Source organism: Pogoniulus pusillus, chromosome 23 (genome assembly GCF_015220805.1).
Source record: "Pogoniulus pusillus isolate bPogPus1 chromosome 23, bPogPus1.pri, whole genome shotgun sequence".
NCBI classification, from domain to species: domain Eukaryota; kingdom Metazoa; phylum Chordata; class Aves; order Piciformes; family Lybiidae; genus Pogoniulus; species Pogoniulus pusillus.
In genome coordinates this window covers 21,516,544-21,535,341 of record NC_087286.1, presented here as the reverse complement: position 1 = coordinate 21,535,341, position 18,798 = coordinate 21,516,544, and the positions used below count along the sequence as shown (strand labels likewise).

Below are 18,798 nucleotides of genomic sequence, written 5' to 3'. Positions count from 1 at the left end.
AAAATCCCCTTTACCTCTGACTAACAGCAGCTTCACATGGTCAACTACTACTAACTTTAAGGAATACTTCTAAAAGTAGGGCCTGAAATATGACAGCCAAAACACCTTCCACTACAAGGCTCAACGGTGGAGTAACTTTGACTTGTATTTATTCTGTTTTAAAAGTGTCCTGGCTTTCTAGCAACGTGCATCGTGTGGCCAGAACTCACACAGACATCTTTGATGGGTGCCCAGCCTCAAACCACCTCTTCATCCACCTCCTTCACTCTTGATAAATTAAGATAAACATCCCTTGGCTCTTTCTACAACTGCAGCACCTCTGCAGCTGATCCCACCCCACAGACAGGCATGATGCAAATCACAGCAGTGGAATTCCCACACTGGCCCTGCCATCCCATCCCTAACCCTCCAAAGCTACCCCTTCTTCCATCTCAGCCTGTGTGCTGGTCCAGCTTCCCCAAACCGGTGGCGTCAGGCTGATCTGCAAAGCAAGGAGTTCGTGCGTGGGGAGGAAGGGAGGAAAACGGTGAAAGCAGAGAACAAAAGCAGCAAAGCAAACAAAACCAAAACAAAAACAGAAATAAGGGGTGGGGAGGAGTGAAGGGGCAAAGTAGGAAAGTGAGGTTGGTCTGTTTCTTCTCTACCATCTATTCAGGGGCAGCAGGGGAGGTTTACAACTGTTGCGCCAGGTACAGCACAAAAAAACCTGACAAGCATGTTTTAGCTGATGGAGACCAGAGTGGACCGGAGGCTGGTGACAGCTCAAACGCAGGGAGTAAGAGATCTCTGCTTTACTTAGCCATTGCTTACTATCTCATTAACTGGGCAGAAGCAGTAGAGCCTGGGTGGCAGTAAGCTGGGCATGTAAATACTTCAGCTAACTACCCAGGCTCGTGTTAGACTCATTCTGGTCCAGGGATACCAAATTTTTAACCTTGCCCAATCTACAAAAACCTACACTAAAGGGAAGGTACTGAAGATGCTTTGAAATGGAGCAGGGGGGAGAAAGTGTGTGTGTGTGGATGGATGAATGTTAAACCACAGGCTGTGCAGGACCTGGAGTGGTGTTTATAAATAATGCCACTAAAAATAATACACTGTGCACTTGCACCTCTAACATAGCATTTTCTTCTCCACGGAGCTGTGACCATGGTTATCTCTGCGCTGTAATTATCTAGATTTGATGACAGATTAAAAAAATATATATCCCAAACACCTGTTCGAGAGTTTTGTGTTCTTAAAGGCCACTGCCATTAACCTTGGGCCACGCACTTCATTGGGTTTAATTAGCAAGCTAATGAAGCCAGTTTTATTCCATTTCTCAAGCACAAGAGGATAAATACAAGACAGTGAAAGGGGGAGTCCAGAACCATTTGCGGCACAGTTCACTGCTGCCTGGCACTACCTACACTTGTAGCAAAACAGAAGTAATGCAAGGGCTCAGGGAAATGTGCTAGCATGCATCCTGCAAGGCCAAGCCTTTTACACCTCCTGCATTTTTCTGAAGCTCAGAGACTGAAACATGATTTCTGAACATTTGGGCTGCAGAACATTTGCAAACAAAAGGCTGAAAACGAACATAATGTTTTCCTCAATGAATCCTCAGTATTCCAAAAATTAAGCCTAACAGATTTTTTTTGTTTAAAGAACAGCAGCCCGTGCCTGCTTTGTTGCAGCCAGCCAAGGTAGCAAGGAGAAGCATCAACAATGGAGGTCAAGCCATTTTTGAAAAGCCCACCACTTTCTCACAGTCCTAACATGTACGCACAAAAAAGACATCCTCCAAGCACAGCCCAGCGCAATGAGTCCCAGCAACACCAGGCAACTTTAGCTGCTGGAGGTTTCCTTTATGTTTTGGGTTTGGTGATTTGTTTTGACTTTTTTTTTTTTTTTAATTAAGCTTTAGGAAGAACTGGACAATGAAGATCACGTTGAATGATACTCATCAATACCAGGAGCAAGACAGAACAGGATTTAAAAGAGAGGGAGGGATTTGCAGGATTGTTAATGCACTGATTTAATGGCTCAAGGGGAACCTTTCCGAATAATCGGAATTATATTCATTTTCTAGAGTCTCTTCATTGTATTCTTCAGGGGTTGGGAAAAGTCAGCATAGGTATGCCCTACCAGTTATCCTTTTCTTAGCATCAATACATTGAAGAAGCTTTCATAGTTAATGTTTTTAAGCATTTATTTCCCCCTCTAAGTTAGATTTCTGCCACTACGTGGACACAGCCATAGGATCAGGTTAAAAACAAAACCAAAACAAACAAAAAAACCACTAAACAACAAAACCATAACAACCAAAACCCCAACCCCAGGCCCAAAACAAGAACAACAACAACAAAAAAAAAAACACCAACCCGGAAGCCATCTCTTTTATTGGATCACCCGAGATAAAAGGATTCCAAGATATATGGAAAGAAAATACATTGACCATAAATCTCCTTTATGCACATAATAGAATTTTCCAGCCAAGAGAGCTGTTGTGATGATAGCAACGCCGAGCACCAGGAATACTGATGGCAACACACACACCCCCCGCCTGCTCCTTCCAAAATACCTGCTCTCCCTCAGCCCTGCTATGTAAATACGAGCCCGCACAATCCCCTTTCCTAACACATGGAAACAAAGCTGCGTACAAGTGTCCCAGTGATCAGATCAAAAAAACCAAGCTGGCTTTGCTCACCATCAAATTGACTTATTTCTTCCCCCCCCCCCCTCCCCTTTTTTCTCGCCCGCTCCCTTTTTATTGCTTCCCCTCTCCCTTCCCAACTCACACTTTCGGCGTGACTTAAAAAAATCATAATAAAGCGATGGCACCGTTTCTAATGCCAAAGGCAGGCGGTGGCAGCGCATATTTAATGGGCACTCGGAACAAAGGAAGCCCGGCTGCAGGAGAGCCCCGGGGCCGGCTTCACCGCCCGCTCTCCCCGGCCCCGCCGGGCAGCCCCTTCCCCGGAGTAGGGGGGCACAACAGGAAACACACACACACACACCCCCCCCCCAACACAAACACAAACACACACACTCACACCCGCTCTGCAGTACAATAAAGCCGAGGGGATCTCCCCGGCTGCCCATCGCAGAGCGGGGAAAGGGCAAGGCTGCAGCATCGCTGCCTCCCACACCCTGCTCCCGGGAAGCCCTCGGCCACAAACAGATCCCCCCACACACCGTCGACAACCCCCACCTTTTCCCCTCGCTAGCCTCCCCTCCGGGCTGGGAAACGAAGGTAACGTAACAAGTTACTGCCCAAGCACCGGGGCTGGGGGCGGCAATCTCAGCCCTTGAGGCGGGGGAGAGGGGTGTCTCAGGGAGGTCGGGGTGACCAGGCAAGGGGGGGGGGGGGGGGGACGGGACATGACACACAACTGCTGTCGCGCTGGTTTCTCCTGGGGAACATGCAACAATAATAAAAAGGCAAAAAGGCAAAAATATTAATAATCAAAAATAAAAACAAGGAGGGAAAGTGGGGAGCGTGGGGATGTCATGCGTGGCTGCGTTTTCGTGGGGGGCAAAGGGGGTCTGATGCCTCCTCGCCTCCTGATGGCTGCGGGATGGGGCATCCGCCTGAGAAACCCTCCGACCTCGGAGCTCTGCCCGGGTGCTCCCTCCTGCTACACCGTCCGTGCCCGGGCTTGCAGCGAACTTCCACCCGCGTCCCTCGTCAAAACGCGCTCCCCGCAGCTTGGAGCTGAAGTTTGGGGACCAGCCCAGTTCCAATCAATGACATGAGGTATATACAAAATAAACCTGATGCAGGCAAAACAAACACACCTCCCCGCCACAAAAGCCTCCTCCTGGGGGATGCTCCCCCAGGCACCCCCGCTCCCCTCACGCCCCCTTTTCCCCAACTTTCTATCCGCTCCCCCGGAGCGCCAAACAGCTCGTTCCGTGCTAACAGGCAAATCTCACCGGGACCGCCACGACCCGGCGGGTTGCAGGGAAACTGAGGTGGGAGGAGGGTCCTACCGAGGCTACAGGGGGCTCCCCTCCACCTCCCGGGCTACACAAACGCAGTCCAGCAGGAGCAGGGCGCACACATGGCCACAACCTGAGCGGCTCCGCACCATTTCGGAGCAGCCTCCGAGGTCTCCTCTCGCTGCTCCCAACTTCTGCCCTCTCCGCCCTCGGTAACCTCCCCGGCTTCTCCCACTCCGGCAGCAGCCGCCTAGAAGTAAATGCCCATTTTTGCAAAGTTTCCTCGATATCGCGCCGTGTTTACATTGCCATTGATTCCCACAGGCTGCCTGAAGGGAACAAAAAGCAGCTCGGGAAGGCTCGTCCTGAGAGCAGCGAGAAAACGGAGGGAGGAGTGGGGGGTGTGTGGGTGGGATGAGAGGGTGAAAAGGCACAGAAATAAATAATACAAATAAGAATAATAAAGAAATAAGCAGATCGCAGCGACGCGTTTGTCCCCCAGTTTGCAGGCTCGCTGGTTGCTCTGCTCTGTTTTAGAGGGTGGCTGCAAATAATTGCACGGCCCATTCAATTCTGTGTTTGGAGAGGCGACCGTAAGGCTGAGCGGGAGGTAAACCCAGAAATGCTCTTACCTGCACAGAAAGTTCCACAAAGCAAGGCGAAAGTCAGCCACGAAGCAATCATATTCCTTTACTTTCTTCTCCTCGTGTGCTCCTCTATCCCCAAGGGAAACAAAATAATACAAATAAAAAGATCGAGAGAGTGCAAGGAGCGGGGGGAAGCGAGGCTCTGCCCTCGCCCTCGCTTAAAAACAAAAATAAAACAAAAAAATCCGGGGGGGGGGGAGGAAATAAAAAATCGGATTTAATTCCTTCGCAGTTGCAAAACGTATCCAGTGGAGAGGAACGGCCCCAGTCGGTTCGACCTGCTCCTGCCTGGCCCCGGCGTTAGCTCCCGAGCTTTCCAAGAGTTTCTTTCCCTTGGCTTTTGTGCTGGGAGCGCGGCGTGCACCACACACCGACTCCCCCTCCTCCTCCTCCTCTTCCCTCCTCCTCCTCCCAACCCAGCCCCTCCGGCACCCCCAGCAGCAGGGGCGAGCACACTCTCTCGTGTGCGCGCACAGCCCTCCCCCCTCTTCCCCCCCCCCCTTTCCGTTGCAATGCACGCGCAGCCCCGCGCAATTCGCGCGCATCGGTGTGCAAGGAGTGTCACGGACAGAGCGACACATACAGACACGGACGGACGGACAGCCTCCGCAAAGCGCACGCACTCCCAGCGCCGGCGGCAGCGAAACTTTGCAAGGTTACGGACCCCGCATCCAGGGCGGCTGCGGGGCGCCAGGCGAGAGGCCGCGGAGGAGGCGCGGAACGGGCGCGGAGCGGCGTTGGGGGGCTGGCGGCGTCGGGGGGCTGAGCCGCGGCATCGCGGGCTGCGCGGGGCGCGGAGCGAGGGGGCGGCGGGAGCAGAGGCTGGGGCGGGAGATGCCACGGGCAGGGGGAAGAAAAATATAAAAGAGAGACAAATCAAAGAAGAAGAAGGAGGAGGAGGAGGAGGAGGAGGCGGCGGCGGGAGGGGAGGTTTGCTGAAGTGATTTGTTTGGGGGTGGTTGTTTTAATAATTAAAGAAACACCAAACTGAACCGAGTCCAAAATGGCTTCTAAAGAAGGGAGCCGCCGCGGCGCAGCCGGCGGGGAAACCCGGATGTGCGATACAAAGAGGCTGCAGGGGGCGGAGCAGCGCGGGGGCTCCGCGGACGCTGAGTGGGGAGCGGCGCCACCCGTCACGGCCGCGCCCCGCGAAGCGCCGCGCTCCGCCGGAGGGCAGGCCCAGGGGAAGGCTCCGGGGGGGCTCCGGGGAACGGGGCCGAAACCGTCGCAACCTCTCGGGGAAAGGGGTTGAGCGCCGGGGAGCTCACGGCGGCTTCCCAAGGGAGGGAGCAGCGCGGTGCCCCCCCGGGATTAGGAATAAACCATGTCCATGTAGAAGAAACCCAGTCCTTCTCTTCCAGGCTGGCGAGAGCGGGTCCTACCTGCCTCGGACCCCCCTGCGCCCGATCAAAGGCCCCTGACCCCAAAATGACGCGGGATCGATGGCTCTGGAACAGGGTCCAAGGGTGCCAGGAGCGTAGGGGCACCTCAGCAGAATCCCTATTGCCAGGGTTCCAGGAATCGAGCCATCTCCACAATGTATTTTTATTCTGTCTAATTAATAGGGCACTAGGGAGCATCAAAGGAATTTTAAGGGGAAGGAGAAGGGAGGGAAGATGCTGAAGCTGGGTCATTCCCAAGACTTTGGGTTTGCAAGGTCCGCTGACTCATCTGGAGAGAGGGCTGCAGCACTTGGATACTGTGCGGCGGCAGGGCTCCTGCACAGAGTGATGGATCTCAGGTCGGCTTTGTAAGGCTGAAAGTATTTCTTAGATCGTTTGTTGGTTTTTTTTTCCTCTGGAGAGAGATAAGAGCAAATATGAATCATACTTTTAGAAGTTTGAGAAGAATTTGTTCCAGGAATAAATATGTCTGTCTTTTTACATTACGAGGTTCTCAGTAAACTTCAGGAGGCTTTTATAAGGACTTGTAACCTCTCTGGAGCCAAAGGCTTCATTTTTAAGTACATATAGCCCTTGTATAACAAAGCCTTAACTGCAATTGGCCTTCCTAGGTACAGTTGCAATGAACTGATTAACAGCATCATTCGTGGTACCATGCTTCACGTATTTGCTGGAAGTAAAGAGCAGTGTGTCAGCAGGAGCACAGTGATCAGCACTTTAAACATGGTACTTGCCGTCGGTGGAAAGCTACGGCTAACAAGTGTAACAACAAGCAGTGCAATTTGTAAAGCTGCAAAACATGCTAAAGAAAATCATTTTTTGAGAGGGGGAAAAAAACAAACCCAAAACTCAAACCACCAAGAGCTAAGTGCTGCCAAAGTGGGTGGCGTGGATCAAAGGCAAGGTGGGTTCACATCACCCAACTGGTCAAACAAAGGGCAAAAAATAAGGAGACGTGTCTGTCAGACGGATGGGTCAGGGATGATCCCTATTTATACAGAAACAAGCGCAAGTAGGGTTTGGGTTTGGGATTTTCTATTCAACTGGAAGGAGCACAGACTGATTTTTTTCACGGGACACTTGTGGGACAAATCAAGAGTGCAAGGTGCCAGTGGTCAAAGGAGAGGTCAATGCCCTGGCCATGGGCTGCAGCAGCTCGGGGTGCATTTGGAGCTTCAAGGGAAGAGGCAAACAATGCATCAGTATTTCCTGTAGGGCATCTTTTTTAGTTTGGAATCAAATTTCTCCATAATTCATTCAAAAAATTAAGTTCTTAAACAGCTACCAAGTGGCTGAAGGATGGAGAAGAGTGTGGGGTGTTTCATTGTACCAGCACCCTCACGACTGACTGGAGTGAGACATATAGTTCATACCAAGGAAACAGCAGCGCTGAGGAGCAGGCAGCACAGCCCACGTAGCCATCACTTGGGCTGTGTCCGTGCCCAGGCTGAAACGCTCCCTGGCCTACACTGCTCCTGTTTTTAATCACTGCGCTATGAAGAGCCTCATTTCACAGTACCTGAGTTTGTGCTTTACAGGCAGAGAGACCCAGGAGCACGTCTGCCACGCAGCTGTCATTGCTTAGGAGGGAATGGGCCCAGCACTCCTTGGATGATGTCCTAGAGCCACCCAGTAAGACAGGGCCAGCGTGGCCCCTTGTGCTTGGGCAGCGGTGGCATGCAGGCCGTGCTGCAAAGACTGAAGTGACCAAGAGCCAGACCCTGGCTAATATTTGGCATACCCTCAGCTTTCACTTATGAAATTGCAGTCTGTCCTCCTTACATTGTTTCACAAGGAGATTTTTTTTACCCTCCTGAGAAGCTAAAATGTTTTCTCTACTTGCAACATAAAAGCCCAGGAGTGAGAATTGTCACCGGAGATAATGTTACAGCCTCCAAGAATTTCGGAAATGGTGGGGAACAAAGGTAGCAAGTGCTAAGAGCGGGCAGTGCTTGCAAGAAGTGCCCTTACAAGAGGTGTTTTCAAGGGCTTTTTTCTCTTTCCAGTTATCATTAGAGCTCGCACAGATCAGACCATTTTAAATAATTACACTTTAAGAAAACCCTTCTGCACTAAAATAAATTTCAGCTGAGATGGTTTTATGCTTTGTAGCCTCCTATGACACTCAATCTCACTCCTGTGACTGTTGTAACAAGTCAAATTCATGTATTTTGATACCCTGCATGTGATAAAGATACTTGGATCACTTAAGCCTGCACAGAACTGTGGTGCTCGCGTGTCGTTTATCTTAAAGCCCTCTTGTAGCTCTCATGGAATGTAATTTCTCCAGTGAATGGGAATTTATACTGACAGAGGTGGCATAAAACGTGGAGAGTGCTGGGGGAAAGGGGCACAATGTTTGCTTTCTCTCTTCAAGTGTCCACTGGCAGGGATTTATTTTTCATCTCGCTGTTGGTTCATTGCAGGTTACAGAGTGCTGGTGCAATTAATGGGACCCATTTCCAGGCTTCCTAGGCAAAATTGGCATTACTTGCAACAGGTGAGCAATGCGTGCTGCAGCCCCAGGACAGCCTGGCAACCTTGTCCAGAGGCTGCAGTTCCTGTATCAGTTCCTAGAGCTGCTTGTCGGGAATCACTCAGCCTAAAAGAACTCCTGGGATCCCAGTCCCTGCCTCCCCATTTCAAAATGCATGGGTGAGAATAAAACTATATCCATAACCCTGTGTAAATGAATTGTGATTTTAGCTACATGTGTTATTGTAATTAAGCACTTCCCAGGAATAAACAGCCCACACTGTGAGGCAGTTTCTTAATGCAACAGTAAGCTAAGTTCTCGCTTGCTAGCAGAGCCAAGAAGCCTGTAAGAGCACAGACCACTTAGTAGAGCAGGGCAGTGTGGAGTGTTTCTCCACATGTGGGAAGAAGGGGGTGGGGGGGGGAGGGGGTTGCTAAAGAATTTTCTCCTTATCTTCAAGAAATGCCATTGCTGTGTGGTCAGTATCTCACCTGCAGAGTTTCCCAGTGGGATTAATACCCAGTATTAGCCTGACTGCTCTAGTGACTGTGCCTAACTGGAGGAAGCAGACCTGAGACAGATTTAAACCTTCCCCAGCGTTCTAAGGGCTCGCTGCTGTCACCTCTCCATAATGCAGCTACAATTAACTTTGCTGGAATTTCTATATTTGAAGCAGCTTTGACTTGGAGCCTGAACTTCCAGACGTGGATGCAGATGGGCTTTGCTGCTGTCTGTGTGAGCCCTTGGGTTTTGCACTAAAAAAGTCCGCCTGTGCTGACAAATCTGCCCTTTGCAGCCTGGCTTTAGGGTGGCCAGTAAAAATAGCAGTGATACGGCAGACAGAACGGGTCCTCAGCTATATGAAGGTATTTTTTTGGTAGCTTTTCTTAGCTCCAGACGAAAGAGCAGGGCATCAGATGTTGACACATTAGGAAGGAATACACCAAGCAAGAGGATCTGTTACTGAGATGCCCACAATCTGACAGTTCTGCCACCCCCCAGAATGTGAACTTTTCCCTCGGTTTTCAGTTGTCTTTCAATCAAAGTGCAAATAGCAGCAACTGGCATATGTCAGCTGGTGTCAGAGTGATATGCCAAAGTTTTGTTCAGGTTGGATCTTTAGCTTAGCCTTGCTCATCTGTGGATCTTGTTAGGACTTCTGGGGCATAGCTCATTATTTTTACCGCTGTAACCAGCGGAGTCGTCATGTAGTTATTTCCCATCAAATCTGGGAGAACTTGTCTGGTCCATTGGGTGGGGAACTTCATTGCAGTTAGCTTCTGGAGGACAGTTGGCGCTGGGTGGTAGTGTTACTGTTATGTAACCCACCCCAAAAAGGGCAATCCAGGCTCTAATCCATACCAGCTCACTGGGAGCCAAAGCATGTCCACGCTCAAGTTGGAGACTTCTGTGCTCAGACAAGAAGGATCGTGGCCATCATATGACTAACTCTGCTATGACAGTGTGTGCTTAATTGGTAAAGGACTACATTTCCTGTCTTTTTATAACTTAGAACATAAGGTCACAGGAGCACAGAGCCAAAGGTATGCCTGGAGTTTGAGGCTCCTTCCAGGTATTTCCTTCATTGAGATTCATTGTAGGTAAAATGACTGTGGCTACGGGCTTTGTCTTATGCCCTTAAGTGCTCCTGCTCTTCTTAGTGGTGAGAAACCAGCAGCCAACTTCCCTTGAAACACCAGGCTGTGATGCTCTTGCAGCTCTCAGAGAGACTTCCCTGGACCTCAGGTACAAAAGTTTCACCTGTTGCAAAAGACAGTGGCCAGGAGTCCAGAGAAGCACAGTACTGGTGCGAGCAGACTACAGTACTGAGCTTCAGATACATGTTTTAATGTCCTGTTTTCAAGCTCCCTGCCTCAGTTTCCCTGCTAAATACGAACACAGCATTGGTGTTTCTTAGCTCATTAAAAAATAAACACCTCAGCTCTGCGAGTGCTTGTTGCAGTGATTAGAAGTCAGTGTATCATCAAGCTGGTGCAAGGAAGATGTCTCTACCAGTCGATGGTACTTAACCACTCAGATTACCAAGTGGCATGGCAGCAAAATCCCTTCTGCTTGAGATGGTAGTGACTGCCTGGGTGCCTGTCAGGAAAATCTGCTCCCAAATCGGTGGTAGCAACACCACAATTGCGTCTTGGTAACAACCCTGACGACTGTGACAGCCTCCAGTAATGGCAACCTATTACTCTCGTGCTCTGTGCCCACGAAGTGCTCTGTCCTCCTTCCATTAAAAGCTGAAAGTAAATAAACACAGGTCCCACCATCAGATCATTTTGCTGGCACAGAGGTTATCTGTAGAGCCTCGGTGTGAGAGACAAGCAGAAAGGCAAAAGGAAATCTTCCTGTCCTGGGAGTAAGCCTAGCCAGGGGATACTGCAAGCTTGGGGCTCAGGACCTGTCAGATCTGCAGAGTAAGAGCAGCATGTCCAGGACCTGCCCTTAGGCTGCTCCCTAGCCTTACCCACTGAAGTTACCATGACACTATACCATACGGTGTAGGTGTTGACCCACGCTGTCTGCAGCTGCTGGTGTCTTACCTGAAAATGCAGTGCAAGTGTTTTAAAGTGCCTATGGTGGCTACAGCAGCTTTGAGCCAAAGCCTGCTGTGTCTCCAGCTCCCTCACCTTCTTCCCTCCTCAGATGTGTGTTTGGCAGAAGACCTTTTAAATTCCTGTGCTTCATTTAACAATCCAGGTCAGGGTTCTAGATCTGGTTGCAGTTAAATTTGAACCATGGAGGGGTTGGTATGGAGGTGACCCTGTGAGGTCTCTGTGGAATGGCTCTGCCCAAGAGCAGCATCCACAGCCAGCTGGACCATGCTGCAGGGTTTACTTTTGCTCACCTTACCTGTGGCCTTGTGCCTCCTGACAAGAGTCCAACATGTGTGGAAGGACCAATAAAGTATGTCCTGGAGTGTTTGGTGTATTTTTAGAGTTTGTCCCAGATTATTGGCCTTTGTCCCAGATTTCAGTGGTTAGGGTATAAGAATGCCTGGTGGGGCTGAGTGCTTCCTGCATTGCTCTCAGGAAGATATTAATCAGGAAAAATACCCTCTCAAGGAAGACAAATAATTAAGTTTTTGTGGCAAATACTCTACTGCCATTAGCAGAAGGTGATAAACACTCAAGACCACAATATAAATAGAGCAAGGCAGATGTACTAAGCTCTAAAGTGGAACATTATTGTGTTACACAGTATTGAGTAATGAACTGGGCATCACTGGCAAGGGAGTTTTCTTTTTGTCTTTACTGGAACCAGAGTTTGTTTCTACACCACAACATGTCTGTCTCTGCTACTCACCATGGAGAAATACTGGTGCAGATCACCTGGAGTGAGCTCGTTCCACACGCTGGCAGCTGGCAATTTGCAAGTGGGGAGCTAATGTTGGGAGGGATCTTCAGGTACCCCAATGCCCATTCTCAGACTGTTTCCCTAGCTTCCTAGCATAGGACATGCCACGTCATAACAAGTGCAAAGAGTAAAAACAAGGATCAACCACCGGTCCACCAAGTTTGTTGAGGGACAGGAGAGACACATTGCCAGTAAAGCTGCATGTAAAGTCCTGCTGCATTCAATCATGCCTGTGAGAAGAACTTACTTCCCTTCCCAGCACTCCCCAGCCTTCAGCTCTTGGACATCTTGGCATGTTATCAGTGATAAAAGTATTCATGAGTGAGAGCAGCCAGCCCTGCAGGCTGTCATGCCAGGGTATTGTGGCTCCTGACTTGGACTGTGCCTCTCTGTGGGTATAAGAAGAACAAGACAAAGATTTTTGTCATTTTTGTACCTATTCATAGGTGTCTTGGTGCCCCCTAAACTGAAATTATGGCCTTTGTCAGGAAGACTGCCCTTCATGCCTTGCCTTTCCTGGCTCTGTATCCACCCAACCCGCTCTTGCTCCTAGAGATCACTGATCTTGTCCTTTATCCACTTCTCAGTACAACTGAATGGCATTTAGTGGCACAACACCAAGTGCCACTCACTTGTGTTGAGAAGCAGGAATTGGCAGCAGGGAAATTATCAATAATCCAGCAAGCAACCAATCTGTTTTCCACTTTTTGTGGCCTATCTGTGCTGCAGAATAGTACAGAGATCCTTAACTATTCACTTACTGTAGCTTAAATGGCTGCAAGCAGCTACTAACACCAGACTCTGAAAGAGTCCAGTAATAATGGAGGGCTAAAAAGGGTTTATTAAAAACCCAAGGATGGCATAGGACACGGATGGGAAGGCTGAAGGACATGTGGCAGAGGTAGTGGTTGGGGGTATTCTGGTGTCCTGGGTTCCAGCTCAAGCTTCTTCAGGATCTCTGATAGGCTTTGCTTTACTTATCTCTTAAATCCTGCTCAGAATGGGAGCAGTGGGCTTTATCCACAGAAGTAATTAAAATGTTGCACTCCCTGGCAGGGGAGGTAAAATCAATTTCTCAAATACAAGATGAGAAGCAGTTGGTCAGGCTGCTGCTGTGCAGAAAAAGACCCATGGATGCAATGCTAACCCAGTGCTGCAAAAATCCAGTGGTGCTCTTGAGGCAGATGTTCAGAGGGGCACACGCAGAAGGCATGGGACAAGCTTTCCATTCAACCTGGCAGTGAGTCTTGGCTCAAGAACAGTTTCAGTGCCAGAGGAAAGATATGACTCAGCTGGGAAAAGCCACAGCTGGTGCAAAAAGAATGACTGGAAGTGTGAAAAAACTGCCTTTGAGGAAAGGCTTGGGAGAGGGAGAAGTGTTTGGTCTGAAAAGGGGACCAAGCTGAGACAAGAGAAGTTGCCAAAGACATGGCAAGGCTGGTGCAAAGAGGAGTCCTTTATGTGCCTTCTGCCAATAGGGCAAGTAGTGGACTCCAGCTCCAGCAGGAATCATAGAACTGTTTCATTTGGAATAGACATCTTAGGCTGAGTCCAACCATTGGTCCAACACCACCATGCACATTAAACCATGTCCCAAAGCTCCATGTCTGTACATGTTTGAACGGCAGGGATGATGACTCCGCTGCCCTCCAGGACAGCTTATTCCAGTGCCTGTCCACTCTTCTATTACTTCTTTTCTAGTATGCAATCTCAACATTGCCAGATTGAGGTAAGAGACCAGGCAAAAGTTCCCACTGCTGTGAATAGTTTGGCGCAGGGACGTACTTCCATGGGTTGTTGAGGTGCTGGAAGGTGTCCAGAAAAGAGCAATGAAGGTGAGGGCCTGGAGCACAGCCCTCTGAGGAGAGGCTGAGGGAGCTGGGGGTGTGCAGCCTGCAGAAGAGGAGGCTCAGGGCAGAGCTCATTGCTGTCTGCAGCTCCCTGCAGGGAGGCTGTAACCAGGTGGGGTTGGGCTCTGCTGCCAGGCAACCCAGCAACAGAAGAAGGGGACACAGTCTCAAGTTGTGCCAGGGGAGATCTAGGTTGGATGTTAGGAGGAAGTTGTTGTCAGAGAGAGAGATTGGCATAGGAATGGGCTGCCCAGGGAGGTGGTGGAGTCACTGTGCCTGGAGGTGTTGGCTGGGGCACTTAGTGCCATGGTCTGGTTGGTTGGGCAGGGCTGGGTGCTAGGTTGGGCTGGATGAGCCTGGAGGTCTCCTCCAACCTGCTTGATTCTATGATTCTATGAAATTGTCACTGCAGGAAAGTACTAGGCAAAGATCTTGTAAGGGTGGTTGAGGTGATTGTAACAAGGGTCTCCTAGAAGGCTTCATTCAAATTTCTCCTCCTGCTTCCTCCAGTGGCCACCAAAATCAGTGGAATTCAGCACATGTGGGAAGCCCTGCCACAAGGGTAATCCCCTGTTTGCCATCAAGGAGAGTGCAAGAGCAATCACATGCACATTTAACTCCTGGGATTGTAGGGGTACAGAGCAAGGTAAGAGGGAAGTGTGCCCTAACTTCAGAGCTCTAAACACCCCACTGTTCTTCTACAAGGAAATGCTGCACCTGAGTGGAGCTGCTCCTTGTGAAGTATTTCCAAGACACCTCAGTTGTGTTTCGTGTTAGAAAGGCACAAAGGAAATCTCATCAGAATCCACTGGCAATGATCTGTTGTACTGGGAAGAGGAGCAATTGTGAGCTCTTGGGAAAATAATAGTGCATCTCCATCTGTCCCTGTCCTCAGTGTGTGCTGCTCTAGGACATGGATTTCCTGAGAGAAGGCTCTGTGCCTCCCTGCTCGGTTACCTCTTATGCATCACATCTGATTTGCCGGGAGGCGTGAACAATGAGCAGCAAACACTTGCTCTTATTTTAAACACATGGAAACTGCAGCAGAGAGGAATGAAACGACTTGTGCAGAGCCACAGAGCAATTTTGCAACAGGGCTAGGACCAGAACCCCGTTCCCTTGCTCCCCAACCCATGTGCCAGCCTTCATCTCTTCACTGACCTTTAATTTTAATCACTTTCCATGGAACTCTGTTGGCCTCTTCCAGTTGACTTCCAGGGGAGTAATGCCAGCTATCAAATGAAGTCACTGGGAATATCAGTGCAAAAGAAACCAGTATTAAATGCAAGAAAAAAGAAAAGAGAAGAAAGAGGAAGAGAGAGAACTGATGGAAGGGAAAAAATAGATTTTACACAGAAAGGAATAAGTTCTGGTTGTCGCTCCCATAATATCATTACCCCTTTAATTTGTGCCTGCTCAAAATTAAAAAAGAAAAATAGATTGCTAATATTAATAGATGAAATGAATCCTGAATTTTATAATAGCAGAGGAAATGAAAGGACCAAAGTAATACTGTGTTGTTAACTGAGATTTTAATAATGATTCTGTCCTCAGTTGGTGCATTTATTCCACAGAAAGTAAATCATTAATGAAGAGGTGGGGAAAACAGCTTTATGGTGATGGAGTTTTTGAAAGGAAAGTTTCATTTCACTTAACTTCTGGAAACTCTGAAATGTGCCTGCAGCTCTCAAGCTAAAAGATAAACACCTCAGAAAAACAGTCCCCAAAGATGGGATTTATCTGAGTGGGTAAGACTGCCTCTACTAGGATGGAGCAATGTACATGGCCTCTCTCTGAGAGAGCTGGGGTGGCTGGAAGAAGTAGGTTGGAGATGTTGGTTTTGATAGAGGAAGGAAGGTTTTAAGGTTGCATTGCCATAACTTCTGCTGAATGACATCTGGAAAGCAGTAGGGACATTGTCCTCACCCTAAACCAAAGGCCTTTTAGCTGGGCTCATCATACAGTTTCTGTGAACTCTGCAAGTTCTCCTCCTGCCATGACTTTTGTAGGGTGTGGATGGACTCAATCCACATCGCAGTGCTGTGCTGGTGTTTGACTTCCAAGCTGAAGAAAGAGCCTGCCAAGGCTCACCTGCCCAGTGGTGGCTGTTGACCTACCCACCACTGTCTTCAGCCACCTCTGAGGAGTCCCATGTGAAGTACTCCATGGAGCAGCATCTCATCTTGACACCAAGCTCCCTGATTCAAAAGGCTAAGAGTAGGGAGGATCGTGGTCTCACAGTGGAGGAGAAGGCAAACGTCTCTGTAGCTGGGATTTAGTGCCTAAGGAGAAGCACACCTGGAACGTGCATGCCTGTGTGTTCATGAAAGAGGTGGGAGAAAGGACAGCACTCCCCTGATTTCTGAATGAGCACAGCATCCCAGCAAGGAACCTAGAAATCCACAGATTAAATGGCATTTTTATATTTAAATCAATAAAGAGACCTAAACATTGAGCAACACTGTGTGAGAACCTGGAGTGGCACCACAAAAGTTAAGACTCTGTAATTGAAAGTACAATGCAATTTGGTTTTGTATCACTCTCCACTCAAATCAGCAAATCTTATTACTTAGCCAAAAAAATGTAAAGCAGGCTGCACGCTCATTCAACAGATGAAGACAAAGTGACTGCTGCAAAACCTCTGTTTCTTGGTCCCCTTAGGTCTGGCAGCAGTCATGATTTAGTGTTGAATTGCAGTAATAGGTTATACTGCTGAAGAAAAGTGCATTAATTACTATGGGAAAGCCTACAGAAAATATCTATTTATATATCTAACCAAGAAGAATAGAACCATTCTTACTGGCTGGGAAAAATAAAGCTGTGTAAAGGGAAATGAAGGATGAAAAGACTGAAGACACCCAAACATTAATAAACATGCAGGGTGGAAAAGACACTTCCAGAGTTGCTGGGGGTGTGGACTTGAATCTGGCTGGAGGGTCACACTTTGGCATGGCTGAAGCTCTTCTCCAGTATCTCGCCCACTTGAAGCACCTTCTAATTAGCTGCTGCACAGGGAGCTGGGGTTGCTCTCAGTTCCACTCAACATGTCCATGAAGAGCCAGCCCTTGTGTCTGAAACAGCAGACCAAGAGCAAGAGACTGCACTGCATTGCTGGGTACAGTACAGGCAACAAAATAACCTCAATAGTTGCCACCCTTCCTAAAAAGGTGCAGGGGACACGTGTAAGAAAGCAGCCCTGTGTTCCAAACCATGCAACACATCACTGCCTGGGGACACTGCAGGGAAGAATTGCCATGGGCAGATGCAAATCTGCCTTTCAGCCAGCCACAGCTCTTTAAGACAATTTAAAACCATAGAATCATATAGAAAAGACCTTAAGATCATTGAGTCCAACCATAACCCAACACCTCCCAGTAGACAACTGTTAGAACATGTCCCCAGGCACCTCGTCCAAACATCTCATAGGCACCAGTGGGGATGGTGACTACCACTTCCCTGGACAGCCTGTTCCAATGCCAGTTTCCTTGTATCTAATCTAAGTATCCCCTGGTCCACCTCACTGTCCCCCCTCACTACAACTTCCTTTCAGGCAGTTATAGAGACCAATGAGGTCTCTCCTCAGCCTCCTCTTTTCCACACTGAGCAAGCCCATCTCCTTCAGCTGCTCCCCACAGGACTTGTGTTCAAGATCCTTCACCAGTGGTGCTGTGTCAAACCATTCTGTGTGAAATGCCCACCACCTTGGCTCCAGCCAACATCATCTTTTAACTCCATCCCCAAGTATCTGCCAGAAGGGAGTGAGTGCCTGCACCTCTGCTGCATGCCTTTATGGGATCCCCAGGGGTGCAGCAGCAGCAGCCAGAAGTGGTGGGAGATGTTTGACCCTTTTTTTCCAGATGTGAAACTAGTCTGGCTCGTGTGTGGTGCTGTCATTGCTGGGACTGAGTTCTGGGGCTGTGATTTTCAGCTTTCAGCCCCATTTGGAGTAAAGGTGTGTTTATTCCATAAGTGTTTTCCCATCACTCTTTTCTGCCCAGCTTTACTGCACTCTTTCCTAAAGATCCCACCGCTATCAAACCGTCTAAGGGTGGTAGAAAGAAGGAAGAGGATGCCTTAGGGTCAACAGCTACACTAAGTGTTTGGACAAATACATGCAGTTTAATTGCTTCAGCTGATAGCAGTACTAATGCCTTTCCAACCCAGAAGTTAGCCTTTGATCACTTCTATTTACTTTGCATCTAAAGTAGACTACAGCAATTTGGCCAGTTATCTTGTCCTGAATCCAGTAACTTGTACATCATTAATAGGCACAAATAGGAAAAATTAGTAGTATAAAATTTGAACAGCCCTTCCAGGACTGCAAATCTTCATCAAAGGCAAGAGGAATTATCTGAGGAGTAAGGACTTCAAGATTCATTGAGTGCAGGCTGTGCCAGAGAGAAAGAAACTGAGTGAAATGTGTGCAACAAATGATGCTGTTGCAGACAGAGAGCCAGAAATGGGACACTGCACCACCTCAGCTGTGTTGTGGTGGCTTTACTGACACTCGCAGTTGCACAGCTCTTTACTCCAAGGTAAGAGCATTTTCCTCTCTAGTCTTCACCTGCAGGAAACAAGGTTGCAAAGCAATAAGCAGGGATTGTTTGAAGGGGAAGTTGATTGACTGGAGGTTATTTTACAGCACAGTAACGTCTGAGCAGTAATGCCTTTTGATTAGCAGAGAACTTTTATGCTGAACCTTGCAAAACACACAAGGATTAATCATGAAGGGTATCACATAGACCATGTCTACAATGTCTATACAAGGCTTGCAGAAGCAGCCTTTAGTTATAAAAATAAGCAAAGATTAAATCCACTCTCTGAGGGAAAGATAGGAGGGGGGTTTATGTGGTAGCATCTGAAGGCTGTTATGTTGAGGCATGCCATACTGTACATCCTCTACTAATCCAGGATCTGTAGACATGAGAACTTTGTATAGTCTAGCCTTAGCTCCTGCACAGCCAGACACTCAGAGATGATGCAATCCCAATGAACAGCTCACATACTTCCTTTGGAGTCATGTGGCTGTCAGTCGTGTGGGCTTGGGGTCTGGGGACACATGGGAGGGCCTAGAGATGTTGGTTAACAGTGGTACATTTTAGCTAGCTGAGAGCAGGACTGCTACTCTG

The 18,798-nt window shown here is 48.6% G+C and overlaps 1 protein-coding gene and 1 long non-coding RNA gene across 4 annotated transcripts in view; one reads left to right on the top strand and one right to left on the bottom strand.

Moving 5' to 3' along the window:
* Positions 1-5,597, bottom strand: part of ACVR2B (activin A receptor type 2B) — a 109,339-nt gene extending 103,742 nt beyond the window's left edge. Inside the window, exons 1-2 of one of the 2 annotated variants that reach the window (XM_064162877.1) lie at positions 5,155-5,597; positions 4,557-4,640 (exon numbers count right to left, since the gene is read on the bottom strand). In XM_064162877.1, the coding sequence (XP_064018947.1) occupies positions 4,557-4,608 (52 nt within the window). In that variant the 5' untranslated portion in view covers positions 4,609-4,640; positions 5,155-5,597. Of the gene's footprint in view, positions 1-4,556; positions 4,909-5,154 lie in introns of those variants that run through there. The other variant, XM_064162876.1, reaches the window with a different exon arrangement.
* On the top strand, positions 5,084-8,653 carry LOC135185759 (uncharacterized). Of its 2 annotated transcripts, XR_010306589.1 has the most exons (3): positions 5,084-5,226; positions 6,137-6,312; positions 8,401-8,653. It is a non-coding gene; the product is annotated as an uncharacterized LOC135185759 (long non-coding RNA). The 2 variants fall into 2 exon arrangements; XR_010306588.1 differs by lacking the exon at positions 5,084-5,226 and having other exon boundaries at positions 5,789-6,312.
* The last annotated feature ends 10,145 nt before the right edge of the window (positions 8,654-18,798 follow it).